This window comes from Aquarana catesbeiana, linkage group LG03, assembly GCF_042186555.1.
Source record: "Aquarana catesbeiana isolate 2022-GZ linkage group LG03, ASM4218655v1, whole genome shotgun sequence".
NCBI lineage: Eukaryota > Metazoa > Chordata > Amphibia > Anura > Ranidae > Aquarana > Aquarana catesbeiana.
Window position 1 is genome coordinate 167289569 of NC_133326.1, and position 16448 is coordinate 167306016.

General features: G+C 41.3%; 1 protein-coding gene across 3 annotated transcripts in view; it reads right to left on the bottom strand.

Moving 5' to 3' along the window:
• UPF2 (UPF2 regulator of nonsense mediated mRNA decay) overlaps positions 1-16448 on the bottom strand; it is a 122796-nt gene that overhangs the window by 14054 nt on the left and 92294 nt on the right. For all 3 annotated transcript variants that reach the window (XM_073619493.1, XM_073619494.1, XM_073619492.1), the window contains exon 20: positions 10701-10842. In XM_073619493.1, coding sequence (XP_073475594.1) covers positions 10701-10842 — 142 coding nt within the window. The remainder of the gene's footprint in view (positions 1-10700; positions 10843-16448) is intronic.

Sequence of the window (16448 nt, forward strand, 5' to 3'; positions counted from 1 at the left end):
AGAAATCTCGCTGATTGATAGGGGATCAAATACTTAGTACACTCATTAAAATGAAAATCAAGTAACAACCTGAAGGGAACAAAAGGGAGAAGCCCGATTATGGCGCCGGTCAGAAGCAGCTGCTGAGCTTGTGAAACCCTCCTCCCCAACACGATTGCAGACAGGGAATGAGAAGTTCGGATCTGTCCGGCGCCTTCCCGACCTCGCCTCCCTTGAGCCACTGAGCTTCTGTACCTGACAAGCTCCAACTGAAAGACGGTATGGTGTACGCTGTCTAAAGGCATCTGGGAGAGGGAGAGGGAGAGAGAGAGAGAGAGAGATCAAACTTGGAGGAAGTGTAAAGGCTCTGGGATATATATATATGAAACAGTCTGTGAAACAGACTGTCCTGAAGGAGAGACTCGGAGAAAGGCGAAAAGAGTTAGGGCAAGGTATTTATCGAACACCGCAAATACTTCAAATACCACCGACATAAAATATCAACATGAGGGGGAAGTCAGGGAGAGGTGCGGGAATCCTCGCAAAGCAAACGCTAGTCCAGGGATAATTAAGAAATACATGACACAAGAAGCAGGCAAGGAAAGCCTGGGCAAACAAATGGGGCCTCCAGAACTGGAGAGGGCAGACTCTGTGGGCGCCAACAGCTCAATGACCATAAATGAAGAGCAAGAGAACGATACAGAATTACAAAATAACAATAACAAAAAAGCCAACTCCCAAAGAAGGATGAAATGGCAGAGATGTTCTCCAGATCGGAACTATCCCTAAAAGAAGAATTAGCAACCTTACATGGAGATCTGAATCAGATCATAAAAAGAGTGGAAGAAAAGAAAATGAGTCAAGAAAAAAAAAAATGGGACTTGGGGAGGGGGGTGGGCTCAGGGGTACCTCTGAGTACAGAGGGAAGCTGCTCAGACTGGAGGACTAATTCAGAGCTCAACCTCAAGGGGAGAGAATCGATAGGTAGGAGATTGTGGTAGGCCTTGGATCACTGGTCAAGGAATGACCAAAAATCCCAAAAAGAAGGGGGGGGGGGGGGGGGGCATGAAGAAGAACCTTTCAGAAACAGGAATGCCATGGAGCTGCCGATCTCTCTGGGCTCGCTGAACACCCCACTAAATCAGAAACCCCCAGTATGCGTATTTAATTATCCTGAATCTGAAGTCAGGAAGAGTAAAGAAGATAGGATGAGGAGAGGGGAGTACTGTGAGCAAAGATGACGGCAGTGAACTTTTTGACATATAATGTACGGGGGGTTAAATATATTTACAAAAAGAAACAATATTTTAAGAGAAATTAAACAACTCTCTGGAGAGGTAGTCTTCCTGCAGGAGACTCGTATCTCCCATAAAACAATTATAAAATTAAGCGCAAAGGACTTTCCAATATGGTTCTACGGAGACTCTACAACTAAACGGGCTAAGGGAGTGGCCATCAGGTATGCCAGAGGAGTAAGGTTCACACTAGAGGAGAGGATGGTGGACCCTTAAGGGCGTTACCTGTTCCTGAGGGGGAGATTCAATGAGGTGGATTACACTCTAGCAAACATCTATTGCCCAAATAAGAAAGAATCCAATAAAATACTTAAAAGCGGTTATCGAAAAGAATTTACAAAAAAAAAAAAAAAAAAAAGTTATCGAGAAACTAATGAGGTTTAAAAAAGGTGGCGTTATTATAGCAGGAGATTTTAATTTCTGTATGTAACCTGAGATAGATAGTACGTCCCGGTACAGGGAATGCCAAATTGAAGACACTAAAAAAGAAACGGCATCAGAATTAGCTGATGGATGCATGGAGGATACAGCATGCTAAAATACGAGACTATACATTCCACTCCCCTGTACACGGGACATACTCGAGAATAGATTATTTTCTGATTGAAAATAGGGTATTGGAGTCAGGGATTAGTACAAATATAGAAGTTACATCCTTCTCAGACCATGCCCCAGTAACTATGAAAATGAGGATAAGTAAGGCCCAAGAGAGGGCAAATTTATGGAGACTAAATGAAGAACTAATTCAGGGAAAAGAAGGGGAAGATAGTATAAAAAAAAGAATTAGAACATTACTTTAAAACCAACGATACTGAAGAAGTAACAACGGTAACACTGTGGGAGGCCCACAAGGCCTATATAAGAGGAATCCAGATAGTAATGGGAGCAGGGAAAAAAAAAAAAAGGGAGAGAGAGTAAGAAAAAAAGGAAGTACTAATGAAGGAAACATGATTTATAACAGCAGCATAAAAAAAAAAAAAAAGCAGAGAAATAAGTGCATCAGGCACTCACCATAAAAAGGGATGAACTAAAAGAACAAGAAACCTGTTTATTTATAATAGAATTAAGAAAGCGGTATCTGGGAGGGAACAAAAACGGGGAAAGTACCTGGCTAGAATACTAAAAAAAGACTCAAAATTTTATAGAGAAATTCCAAGTAGCACAGGGGAAATGGTATTTACTACAAAGGAGATAGCAGGTGTATTTAAAAAATACTATGGAGAACTGTACTCAGTAAAACAGAAAGACCCCAGAGCATGAAAAGGACAGGGCTAGCGAAAACAAAAACCTTTCTGAGGGAAGTAAGTCTAAGAGCCCTTGCACACTGGGGTGGTTTGCAGGCGCTATTGCGCTAATAATAGCGCCTGCAAACCGCCCCGAAAGTGCCGCTACTTTCATTCCAGTGTGCAAGCCCCGAGGGCTTGCACACTGGAGCGATGCGCTGGCAGGACGCTAAAAAAAGTCCTGCTAGCAGCATCTTCGGAGCGGTGAAGGAGCGGAGTGTATACCGCTCCTTTACCGCTCCTGCCCATTGAAATCAATGGGACGGCGCGGCTATACCGCCGGCAAAGCGCCTCTGCAGAGGCGCTTTGCGGTGGTATTTAACCCTTTCTCGGCCGCTAGCGGGGGGTAAAACCGCCCCGCTAGCGGCCGCATACCGACGGTAAAACGCCGCTAATAATAGCGGCGTTTTACCGCCGACGCCGCCCCCCGCCCCAGTGTGCAAGGGCTCTAAATGAAATCTCAGAAGACAGATTAAGCATCCTAGAAGAACCTATTATGCCCTGTACACACAATCGCACATTCAGACATCAAAATCCATCGGATTTTTTCCAACGGATGTTGGCTCAAACTTGTCTTGCATATACACGGTCACACAAAGTTGGTCGGAAATTCCGAACATCAAGAACGTGGTGACGTACAACGTGTACGACGAGCCGAGAAAAATGAAGTTCAATAGCCAGTGCTGCTCTTCTGCTCGATTCTGAGCTTGCGTGGCACTTTGTGCGTTGGAATTGTTTACACACGATTGGAATTTACGCAAATGGATTTTGTTGTCGGAAAATTTTAGATCCAGCTCTCAAACTTTGTGTGTCCTAAATTCCGATGGAAAAAGTCTGATGGAGCCCACACACAGTCGGAATTTTCGACAACAAGCTCCGCTTGCACATTTTCCGTCGGAAAGTCTGATTGTGTGTACAGGGCATAACAGAAGAAGAAATTGGCCGGATATTTAAAAGATACAGCCTCAGGGAAAAGTCCAGGCCCAGATGGGCTGACAATATTCTACTATAAGAGGTTCAAGGAAATGTTAATCCTTAGACTATGCACTTACATGAATGGGATAGCAACAAATTGGGAGATAAGAAGGGACGCTCTAGTGGCGCTTATTACTATTACTCCAAAGGAAGGGAAAGACGTTGCTAAATGCACAAAACTATTCACTAAGGTTCCAGCAAGTCGGATGAAAATGGTAATGAACGACTTGGTCCATGTGGACCAGGTCGGATTCATCCCAGGAAGGGAAGGAAGGGATAATGTGGTTAGAACACTGTTACTCACATAGGAAATAAAAAAAAAAAAGAAGTAGGTCCCCAAGACTACTACTCTCAATAGACACAGAGAAAGCGTTTGATAGGGTAGACTGGGGATTCATGATGAAGACACTGGAGGTAATGGGAGTAGGCCCAAAGATGATCAACTGGACTGAAGCATTGTACAACCATCCAACAACTAGGGTAAAAGGTCAATGAGACAGTGTCTACGTCCTTTGAGATGTATGACGGGGCTGTCCCCCCTATTGTTTGTTCTCTCGTTAGAGCCACTTTTGGCAGCTGTCAGACAGAGTTCAGATATAGGGGGGATTATGGTAGGAGACGAAGAGCACAAACTAGCGGCATATGCCGATGATATACTGTTTTACATCACCAATCCTAGAGTAACCCTTCCCAATCTAATGAAGCTTTTAAAAACCTATGGAAAAATATCAAACTTTAAAATGAACCCCTCTAAATCAGAGATTCTTAATATCAACGTGAAGAAACAGGACGTGCAGATATTCCAACAAGAGTTCCAATTTATATGGCGAGAAAAGGAATTAAAATACTTATGAGTAAAAATAACACCATCTGAAGAGACAATATACCAAGCAAATTTTATTCTGCTCCTGAATGAAAAAACGGAAAATAACAAAAACAGCAACAGGACACCTCTCTTGGTTAGGCAAGATAAATATTTTTAAAATGGCAATTTTTACCTAAAATCATGTATAAAATGCAAATGCTGCCAATCCCCCTCCCACAAGCGTATTTTAACACACTAAAAACTTTACTACTCAGGTTTATATGGCAGAAAAAGAAACCGAGGATAAGCCTTGCGGTACTGAATAAAGACAACATGCAAGGGGGGCTGGGGGTGCCGGATATAGAAAAATTACTATAATGCAATATTACTATCATGGGTGTTAGGCCCCTTACACACGGGACGGAACCGTGATGATCCGCTTGCTCAGCGGGGATCTCTCTGTTGATCCCCGCTGAGCCGGAGGATGACAGGGCGGTCCCTGCACACTGTGCAGGGACCGCCCTGTCAGATCTCTGCTCTCCCCTATGGGGGGGGGATCGGATGAACACGGATCGTTTGTCCGTGCTCATCCGATCCGCTCTGCAGATGGATAGAAAAATAGGATTTTCCTCCGTCTGCAGAATTGGACCATAGCGGGGACGGATGATATCAGGTGTCAGCGGATGTTCATCCGCTGACACCCGCTATGCCATAGGGATGCATGTATGTCCATATTTCATCCGAAAACGGATGGATGAAATACTGACATACGGATACGGTCCGCACGTGTGAAAGGGGCCTTAGAATGGGTAGAAATGAATAAGGAAAAACGATGGGTTAAATTGGAAAACACGATTAGCAATGTAATACTGGGGAAAATAATTTGGATACCACTGGAATAGAGAGAAATAAGTGAAAATACACATGTAATAACAAAGAAAATCTTGGCAATCTGGGATTTGATGCACACAAAGGAAAAATGGGAATTTAATTCACCCCTGATACCATTAAAATAAACTAATTTTTTTCCCTCAGGGAAAGGGGGATTGTTTGGGTGAATGGATAAAAAAAAAAAAAAGAAGAAGATGCACAATTAAAAGATATCACGATGAAAGTCAAAATATACACGTTACAGGATTTAAAATAAAAAAATGACTTAATGGTAATAGAGGAATGGTGGTACTCCCAGCTGAAACATTTTGTTACATCATTGCCTCAATCAGTAAGACCCGAGGAGGACTTCCAGCCGTTCGAGCCGCTATGTATGGCAAAAGGAAAAAAGAGGGGGATCTCAAAGATCTATAGAGTGCTTGTGAGATCGAAGGAGCTGGAAATACCGCCATTCATAATAAAGTGGGAAGAAGAAATGGGTAAGGAAGAGAAAGATCAAGATTATGGGAAGAAATTCCTCAAGATAACACATTCCACGGCAATAGACAGTAACACCATAGAAATAAATTATATATTTTTAGCACGCTGGTATATTATACTGGATAAGGCACATAAATGTCAAAAGGAAGTTTAACAATCCCCACCAACCACAGCAATGTGGTTGAGAAAAGTAGAAGACATAAATAAAATGGAAGACTTGATAATGACAGCTCAAGATAGACAGGAAAACATGGACTCATTGGAATATATTCAAGTATTCAGAAGAGGGTAAATCCCTCCTTAGGAGCTAAAACCCTACCATTTCATACTGATCAACAACCTACAGTAATCATCGTAAACAGGGATTCACGTATCTGAACGCCTAATACCCCCCCCTTTCTTACCCCCCCCCCCCCCCCCTCTCTTGTTTCTTCTTCTTACTTCTTTTCCCCCCTAGCTATTACTTTTTCTCCTATCTCTTTTTTTTTTTTTTTTTCTCTTTCTCTTCTCTGGTGGCTGCCTCCTGACTAGGGTATTTATACTCTCATATCATACTGGGATTCTAACTCAGAGAAACAAAGATACCCATATATATATATGTTTAAAGATATGATAATGCTACATGCCTTGATGTATTAAATGTACTACTATAATGCAATGTCGGGAGGCTGCGACCCCCTTTTGTTATATACCACTGTGGTATGTTGTGGGCTCTGCCCCTCTCTTTTCTATTGAAAACTAATAAAATATATATTTGAAAAAAAAAAAAGGAAGTTTAACGACTATGCTGGCGGAAATGTGGTGAAGTGGGAACAATGGCCCACATATGGAAGTGCCCAAAAATTAAAAACTATTGGAGAGAGGTGTTACAGGTAATTAAGATTACCAATATAGAGATTCCAGAGGAACCATGCAGGTGGTTGTTTCATGGGGTAAGAATGCCAATTAAAAATTACCTGAGAACATTGGTTCCCCATCTAACGAATGCAGCCAAAAGCTTAATACCTCGGCAGTGGCAGGAGATAGAAAGTCCTAAGATGAGAAGTTGGTGTAAAAAAAGTGGATGAGATTTACAATATGGAATATCTCAGGTTCTGTGGAGAGGAGGGAATAGAACGATTTGAAAGTAAATGGAGGGTCTGGAGAGAGTTTAACCACTTGACAACTGGGCACTTAAACCCCCTTCCTAACCAGACCAATTTTCAGCTTTTGGTGCTCTCACATTTTGAATGACAATTACTCAGTCATGCAACACTGTATCTATATTAAATTTTTGTCCTGTTTTTCACACAAATAGAGCTTTATTTTGGTGGTATTTAATCACCGCAGGGTTTTCTATTTTTTTGTGCGCTATAAAAGAAAAAAGACCGAAAAATCTGTAAAAAAATAAATTTTTCTTCATTTCTGTTATAAAATTTTGCAAATTAGTAATTTTTCTTCATATATTTTGGCCAAAATTTATACCGCTACATATCTTTGGTAAAAATAACCCAAATCGGTGGATATTATTTGGTCTTTGTGAAAGTTATAGAGTCCAAAAGCTATGGTGTGAATATCTGAAAATTGATCACACCTGAAGTACTGACGGCCTATCTAATTTCTTGAGACCCTAACATGCCAGAAAAGTACAAATACCCCCCAAATGACCCCTTTTTGGAAAGAAGACATTCCAAGGTATTTAGAAAGATGCATGGTGAGTTTTTTGAAGCTGTCATTTTTTCCCACAATTCTTTGCAAAATCAAGTTTTTTTTTTTACTTTTTTTTTTTTTCACAAAATTGTCATATTAGCAGGTTATTTCTCACACACCGCATATGCATACCACAAATTACACCCCAAAACACATTCTGCTATTACGCCCGAGTACGGCGATACCACATGTGTGAGACTTTTCCACAGCGTGGCCACATACAGAGGCCCAACATTCAGGGGAGCACCTCCAGGCGTTCTGGAGCACCCAGGCCAATTCTGACATTTCTCTCCTACATGTAAAAATCATCATTTATTAGCTAGAAAATTACATAGAACCCCAAAACATTATATATGTTTTTTTAGCAAAGACCCTATAGAATGCAATGGCGGTTGTTGCAACTTTTTATCTCGCACGGTATTTGCGCAGCAATTTTTTTAACGCTTTTTTTTTTTTTAAAAACTGTTTTGTGCTTTACAAAAACCAAAACTGTAAATTTAGCCCAATGTTTTTGCATAATGTGAAAGATGAAGTTACGCCGAGTAAATAGATTCCCAACATGTCACCTTTCAAAATTGCACGCGCTTGTGGAATGGCGCCAAACTTTACTACTCAAAAATCCCCATAGGCGACGCTTTAAAATTTTTTACTGGTTACATGTTTTGAGTTACAGAGGAGGTCTAGGGCCAAAATTATTGCTCTCGCTCTACCGATCGCAGCGATACCTCACATGTGTGGTTTGAACACCGTTTTCATATGTGGGCGGGACTGACGTATGCGTTCGCTTCTGCATGCGAGCACACAGGGACAGGGGCGCTTTAAAAAAATTTTTTTTTTTTCTTTATTCATTTTACTTTATTTTAGTTTGATGCTTTTTTCCAAAAAAAAAATTTTTTTGACCACTTTTATTCCTATTACAAGGAATGTAAACATCCCTTGTAATAGGAATATGGCATGACAGGTCCTCTTTACAGTGAGATATGGGGTCAATAAGACCCCACATCTCACCTCTAGGCTGGGAAGCCTGAAATTTAAAAAAAAAAAAAAAAAACAACAACCATCCTGGCTTCGATCGTAGCAGTGAGTCGGTAGAAGCACCGGAGGGCGGCGGGAGGGGGGACATCCCCTCTCGCCTCCCGTAAGAACGATCAAGCAGTGGAACAGCTGCTATGATCCTTCTTATGGTGTAGGGAACCGCCGGCTGAAAAAGCTGATATCTGAATGGTGCCTGTAGCTGCAGGTTTTATTCAGATATCCCCGCACAAAGTCAAGGACGTTGTAGGACGGCCGGCGGGCAGGAAGTGGTTAAAACGCATTTTTTTTTTAACACAAAGTTGTCCATTTATACAATATTTCTAACACATAACATGTACATACCAAAAATGACACCCCAAAATAGATTCACCTACTCCTCCCGAGTACGGCGATACCACATGTGTGAGACTTCCACAGCCTGGCCACATACAGAGGCCGAGTACAGCCGAGCATGGCTCAGCATGGCAGGGTATGGCGGGGTATTGCAGAGTATGGCGGGGTATTGCAGAGTACGGCTGGGTATTGCAGTGTACGGCTGGGTATTGCAGTGTACGGCTGGGTATTGCAGAGTACTGTGGGGGTATTGCAGAGTACTGTGGGGGTATTGCAGAGTAATGTGGGGGTATTGCAGAGTAATGTGGGGGTATTGCAGAGTAATGTGGGGCATTACAGAGTATTGCACAGTGGGGATGGCTGAGCATGGATGGATGGATGGCTGGATGTCTCTGTGCAGCGCTGTGGGCACTACACATCCAGCCCACAGCGCTGCAGCCATCCATCCATCCCCCTCATCACATGGTAAACGGCCGCGATCAGCGGCCATTTACCGGGATCCGTGACACCGGGTCACGGATGTGTTCGGGTGCGCGCCCCAGGGGGCGCGCGAGAGGGGAATTCTGGGAGGACGTCATATGATGTCCTCCCAGAGTTAAGCAACCGCCCTGCAGCCGTCATTCGGCTATGGGCCGGTTGTTAAGTGGTTAAGCTGTCAAGGAGATATGTAGAATTAACTGCTTCAGCCCCGGAAGATTTTACCCCTTCCTGACCAGAGCACTTTTTGCGATTTGGCACTGCGTCGTTTTAACTGACAATTGCACGGTCGTTCAAAGTTGTACCCAAACAAAATTGACGTCCTTTTTTTCCCACAAATAGAGCTTTCTTTTGTGGTATTTGATCACCTATGCGGTTTTTATTTTTTCTGCTATAAACAGAAAAAGAGCGACAATTTTGAAAAAAAAAAAAAACTAATGGCGGCGATCTGCGATTTTCATCGTGACTGCGACATTATGGCGGACACTTTTTTTTTGTAATCCCTATATTTTTCAAAGAGGATACGGTATAAATCCCAAGTAACGACATAAACATGTAACATATATTATCATTATGAAATAGAAACAATAGGGTCACAGCAGCCAATATACAAATCGGTTGTTCCAGCAATACCCTACTCAGCTGAGCACATAAGATATACTAGTTTTGAAAAATGATGGACAACAGGTAGAGCTGAGGGAATTCACAGATGACCATAATAGTGACCCTAGCAAAAAAAAACATAAAATGTCAAGCTATGCTAGAAAATAAGGTTCAAACAGTATCGGGATGCTATGCGTCCCGATGGCTGGGTGGAAATAAAATATAACATAAAAGGGACAGAAAAAAGAATACGAAAAAGTGATCACATCGGACACTTTTGACACTATTTTGGGACCATTGTCATTTACACAGCGATCAGTGCTATAAAAATGCACTGATTACTGTGCAAAAGACACTGGCAGGGAAGGAGTAAAACACTAGGGGGAGTGTTAACAAGGCATTTCCCGGTTCTGCTGACATGACAGGGATCTACTGCTCCCTGTCATTGGGAGCAGTGACTGCTGTCATGTCACTGGTAGCCCCCCCCCCAGTTAGAATCACTCCCTAGGACACACTTAACATTACATAGGCATCTCCCCGATCTGCGGCTCTGTGACACGATCGCCGGGAAACCAGCGGACATCGAGTCCAAGGGTCCCACGGGCATGGTCACACTGTACTTTTTTCCCCCTCACTGTAGGTTTGAAGTGACCTTTCCTGGCAAATATTTGTCCGATGTGTATATGTTTTAGACAGCAGATATATGGCATAAGTTACTGGATTCAATACCTTGGGGGGGGTTGGGGCTGAGACTTTGAAAAAGCTGGATAACAAAAGAGATAATACAATGCATGCCTGTGTGTATTAATACAAGGAGAGCATAACAGGGAACATAACAAGGAAAGACATTATTACCCTGGTAATCCTCCTGTTCTTGACGTTCATTAATGTCCAAAGTGAGCTTTTTCATCCTCATCCTTTCCTCTTGCTCTGCTTGCTGTTGGTTGTAATGATTTGCAGCCAGTTGGGAGGACATTGGTACATTCAGAATTTTAAACTGGAAAACAAATAATTAGTAATGTTATATCATCAATATAGTATACATACAAAACACCTACTGTAGAGCAGGAACTGCTCTCACATGGGGGGGGGGATGGGGGGGGGAGCACTCATGGGTCTTGAAATTCAAAAATCACAGACTTCAACATACCGATATGTTATGACGTCATTATCAAGACACAGATATATTGTAAAAACTAACAAACCCACAACTATCCTTACAGTACCAACCCCAGGTGATGATATCACAATAAAATAAATAAATAAATAAATAAAGCCGCTCGATTCCCCAGACAAATTTCCATACATGCGAGTGCGAGACTCAGATCTAGCCTCTGAAAGTGATATAGATCGTTGGCACACTTTCTTCCATTTGGCTTATAAGGGTATGTTGAATGGTTCCCTAGTTGAGGCCAATGTCAAAGTACTGACGAGGTGGTACATGGAGCCTTTCCGGTTGTCAAGGTTGTATCCGTCTTCCTCACCCCTATGTTTTCGAGGATGCCACGTGCTTGGAACTATGCATCATATATGGTGGGAGTATCAGAGGTTACGGAGTTTCTGGAATAAGGCATTTGCTTTGATATGGAAAGTTTCAGAGATCCTCGTCCCCCAACAACCCGATATTGCGCTGTTAAATGAACCAGTTGAGCATCTTCCCCATGCTCCTGGCTGCAAAACTTTCTATAGCCCGTCATGGAAAAAGACTTCGGTGTGTATCTCACTATATAGACGAAAGGTGTCTTGGATAATGCTCAGTGATCAAATTGTCAGTGTGGTTAATGATACTATTAAGCGATTTGAGGCCCCTGGGCTGATTATGCCCATGTGAAGCTGTAAGGGCGCCGAACAAGTTTTATTCTCCCCCTGGGAGCTTTGCTTCTTCTTTTCCTCTCTGGGTTTCCCTCCCTCCTCTTTCATTCCCGCTTCCATTTCTCTTCACTCTTTTCTCTGTCACGTCTAAGGTTCCTCCCGCTGGGGAATTCTCATTTATAATGGTTACAGTTGGTACTCATAGGTCCTTGTTTTTTTTTTTTGTGTGTGCAATTTGCATAGTGAATTGAGACGTTTCTCCCTGTAGCCCTTGATGTAAGCTATGTAACGATTTTTTTCTAGATGCTCTGTCTTGCCTACCATCGTGAGACATGGTGCGAGGCTACTTAGTTTCATAATGTTAATTTTCCCCATTTTTTTTTTTCAAATAACGTTTTTATTATTATTTCGTTTTTGCAGTACATTATGCATTAACAAGTGGTGGATGTAACAGTTGTACAAAAGTGCAGGTTTTCTGTATAGAGTGCTGGTATTCAATTGCTATGTTCCAATATTTAAACTTTGCAAAGTGCCAACTGAGCGTCATCTTCTGTCATTTAATATGTCTATTGGCAAGTTTATAACTTTAACGTGGTTGCAGAATCACAACCTAGTTCTCTGTAACTTATAAAAATCACAGGTGTACATGGTATAGAAGAGTAGAAGGGGATAGTAGGAAAAGAGGAAAGTAGAAGGGGGGGGGGGGTATAGTAGGTATATCAACGGTGGTGTTACCTGGTCATGGTGGGTCCTCCCGGAGGTGCCATAGCTCCCAGACCTTGTTATGTGCAATTTTCCCCATCTTTAACAACTGTTCTAGTTTTGGAGGGATGTTTGTCACTCACTGTATTTGTAAAGCTGCTGCCAGAACTCTGGCTGTTGCAACGCTAACAAAATTTTCTCTTTGTCTGACTTCAAAATTTCAATATAAATTATTGAAAGAGAAAAAAAAAAAAGCCACACTAAAAATGTCAGAGGTCACCAGCAAATCAAAATAGCAACTTGGTTCTAAGCCACCAAAACCTGATGCCTAGTACACGCAATGAGAATATTGGACAAATGAACGTCCATTTTTTTTTGCATGCTGTTCTCATCAAAAACCAATAGAATACTAAAGTTACGAAAATCCTCAAACAGAACACAACTTCGGAAGTGATGCAATGTATTCTTTTATTTCCAAGCATGCATGGTCTTGGTCACACATTTTTTAATTTTTTTTTGTACAAATACTATACCAACTACACAAAAATGGTTTGTTCCATTATCGTATGCGAAACTTTTTCGTGCTGGTCTCTTCGGAAAATTTAGCATTAACGGTCGTGATCGGCTCTTTAAAGCTCTGTACCAACGATCAGATTATTTGACGATCGCTCTAAAAGCAGTATTTTTCATCCCCGCCATGAAGTAGAATGACAGAAAAATAATGCCTTCAGAGCAGAATGTATATGAAAGAAACAAACACAACTTGTATTGAATTGGGAGGAGTAAAAGCAACATGCACTACCCGGAATCGGCATAAAATGGGGAAGTTGCAAACTCCAAGCAGGCTTTCATGTGTTTTGCACTGAGGAGAGGCTTCCGTCTAGCCACTCTGCCATAAAGCCCAGATCGGTGGCGGGCTGCAGTGATGGTTATCCTTATAGAACTTTGTCCCATCTCCACACAGGATCTCTGGAGCTCAGTCAGAGTGACCACCGGGTTCTTGGTCACATCTCCTACTAAGGCCCTTCTCCCCCGATTGCTCAGTTTGGGCAGGCATTCATCTTTTGGAAGAGTTCTAGTTGTGCCAAACTCCTGCCATTTAAGATTTATGGAGGCCACTCTTCTCTTGGGAGCCTTTAGTGCAGCAGAATTTTTTTTTTGTAGCATTCCCTAGATCTGTGCCTTGCAATAATCCTGTCTGAGCTCTGCAGGCAGTTCCTTTGATCTCACGGTTTGTTCTGATACAGTATGCATGGTCAGCTGTGAGGCCTTTTATAGAGGAGTAGTGTGCCTTTCTGAATCATGTCCAATCAATTAAATTTACCATAGGTGGACTTCAAACATTGTGTAGAAACATTTCAGCAATCATCAAGAGAACTAGGAGGCATCTGAGCTAAAATGTCAAGTGTTGTTGCAAAGGGTCTGAATACTTTGTCCAATGTGACATTTCAGTTTATGTTTAATTCTCAGACAATTCTAAAATTCTGTTTTCACATTGTCATTATGGTGTACTGAGTGTAGAAAAAAATTGAATCTAAACAACTGCAATATCAGGCTCCAACATAACAAAAACCGAAAAAAGTGTGAATAGTTTTTGAATGCACTGTATATATGTAAAGTGCTGTGCAAATTAACAGCACTATATACTATAAGTTTCTGTAATAACTATTAGTGGCATCAAAGCATTAATGCCTAAACCCTGAATCAGACACAGGAACGATAATATTAATGTACACCCTAGTCAGGAAAAATGCCAGTGGTATGGTGTCACTTGAAGGAAGCTACCTCTCATCAATTCACTGGGGGGGGCTAAAGTCTAGCATACAGTAGTAGAAGATATCGGAAAAAATACATTTACAGAAAACAGCTATAACTGGGCTGTACAAAGAAATATCCATTTCTGCTGGTCACTACCTCTTGAAGGAGATATGCCAGTTGCAATGGTAGCCTGCTGTTGTCATCTGAGGAGCAGTTCCAAGAATACCTTTGTTCAGAGAAGTGTTAAATCATCTCCTTAATGGGATGTTTGCAGTATCTGGATTAGAATTGGTCCTTATCAGCCACAGCATCTGGGCAAGGGGAATACTGTGTTTCCTCAAAGGAAGGTGGGTGCTACTGGCATGCAAGGAGCATAATCCTGTTAGGCTTCTAGAACAAGCGAGTACCTAGCGTGGTGTCTTGACCTTACAGATATTTAGGTACAGGAAATTTTATGTAAAAATGTCAGGAAAAATGTAATGGGGTTGGGCATACCATTGAGATATTCAACCCTATGTACCAGATTCTCAGTATTACCCATCCTTAAAAAGGAATAGGGTGCTAGATTTGGGAATAGGGTGTTCTGTTTGTAATGGTACATTGATAAATTGGGAAAGGATAGTGTCACATTTGAGCCCACTGCCGTGCCGGAACATTGAAGATAGAATTTCTCATCAATTTTAAGGTAGTTCAAGGTAAGAACAAGTCTTCACAAATCTAGCAAGTAAGCTACTTCCAGTCACTAGTGACCCGATGAGGCAAGTACTCTATATACTCCCTCGATCACCTCTTTATGGGGAATTGCTGTATATAATCTTTTGAAATCAAGCGTAACAAATAGGCAATATAAAAGGATAGATTCAAGTTGTTTCAGAGAGTTAACTACCATTGTACGGTAGTTAATTCTCTGAAACAAATGAGTAAATGGGACATCCATGAGGGAATCATTTAAGATTTCCCTAAACGCGAGTTTCCTTTCAAACTTGTACAGGTTCACAAGAGAATCAAATTACTTGAACATATTTGTTGTCAGACCTTACCTAATAAACTTTGTTCACTTGGAGAAAGGGGGATATCTAAACTACAGTGAAACATTCATAAAAATAAAGGCATGATAAATGACTTCATAAATGACTTGATAAAGGACTTCACGCCAGCTCCTTTTGCAGGAAAACCTATGCAAAATTTTTAAAATAAGTGCCTATACCAGTGATGGCGAACCTTGACACTCCAGAGGTTTTAGAACTACATTTCCCATGATGCTCAACTACACTGCAGAGTGCATGAGCATCATGGGAAATGTAGTTTCAAAACATCTGGGGTGTCAAGGTTCGCCATCACTGGTCTATACTGTTTAAAATCCAGTAAGGGACTGCCTCACCCTGGTAAGCACAGTCTCAGTTGTCTTGTATTCATAGCATTGTGCTGATAATCCAAGCAGTGAGGGAGTCTCGCTAGAGGTCAATCTGTTGGCAGCTTTAAAGTAGATGTCCAGTCAAAAATGATCTAAGCTTAAACCTGCGCTACCCCCATTCTAAGCCCTATATTAGCTGCCCTGTATAGGAAAGAGGTTTAAACTTGCCCATTTCCCTGGGCGCTCAGTTCCGGTCACAGGATCGTCTTTCAGCACCAACTGTGTAGAGGAGGGGCAGCCGACAATGCCCTATAGCAAGACTATAGGTGACATCACCGCATATGCATTTCAGCCGTTGTCAGCGATCTCTCCACTTCACTGAAGCCGGACGCTGAAGAGATAACATGACTGGACCAGGGCAGCCAGGGAATAGGTAAATATAGGCATCTTTCCTCTACAGGGTAGTTAGTATAGGGCTTAAAAAAAAAAAAAAAAAAAAAAAGAAAAAAAAAAAAAAAGGGGTCTGAGCAAGTTTAAGCTTAGATAGTTTTTGACTTGACTTCTACCTTAAAGAGGAACTGCAGTTTGCTCACATAAATTTGTAATTAAAACATCTTTACTATTCTGAAGCTCCCCTCCAACTACTTATTATATTTATATATATATATATATATATATATATATATATATATATATATATATATATATATATATATATATATATATTTATTAGGGATGAAACAACTAAATCGATTAATCGACAACTAATCGATTAGGAAAATAATCGATTACTATTTTCATAATCGATTAATCGGCCAGTAACATAATGGTGTTAAAAAAAATTAAATTGAGCCTTTTATAGTACAAAAAGAGCAAATAATCGCTACTGTAAATGTTACTTTCACAGTTCTATAGTAAAAAAATGAATACCTTACAATAGAGATTATCTGTTTTTTTTGTACTATAAAAGGCTAATT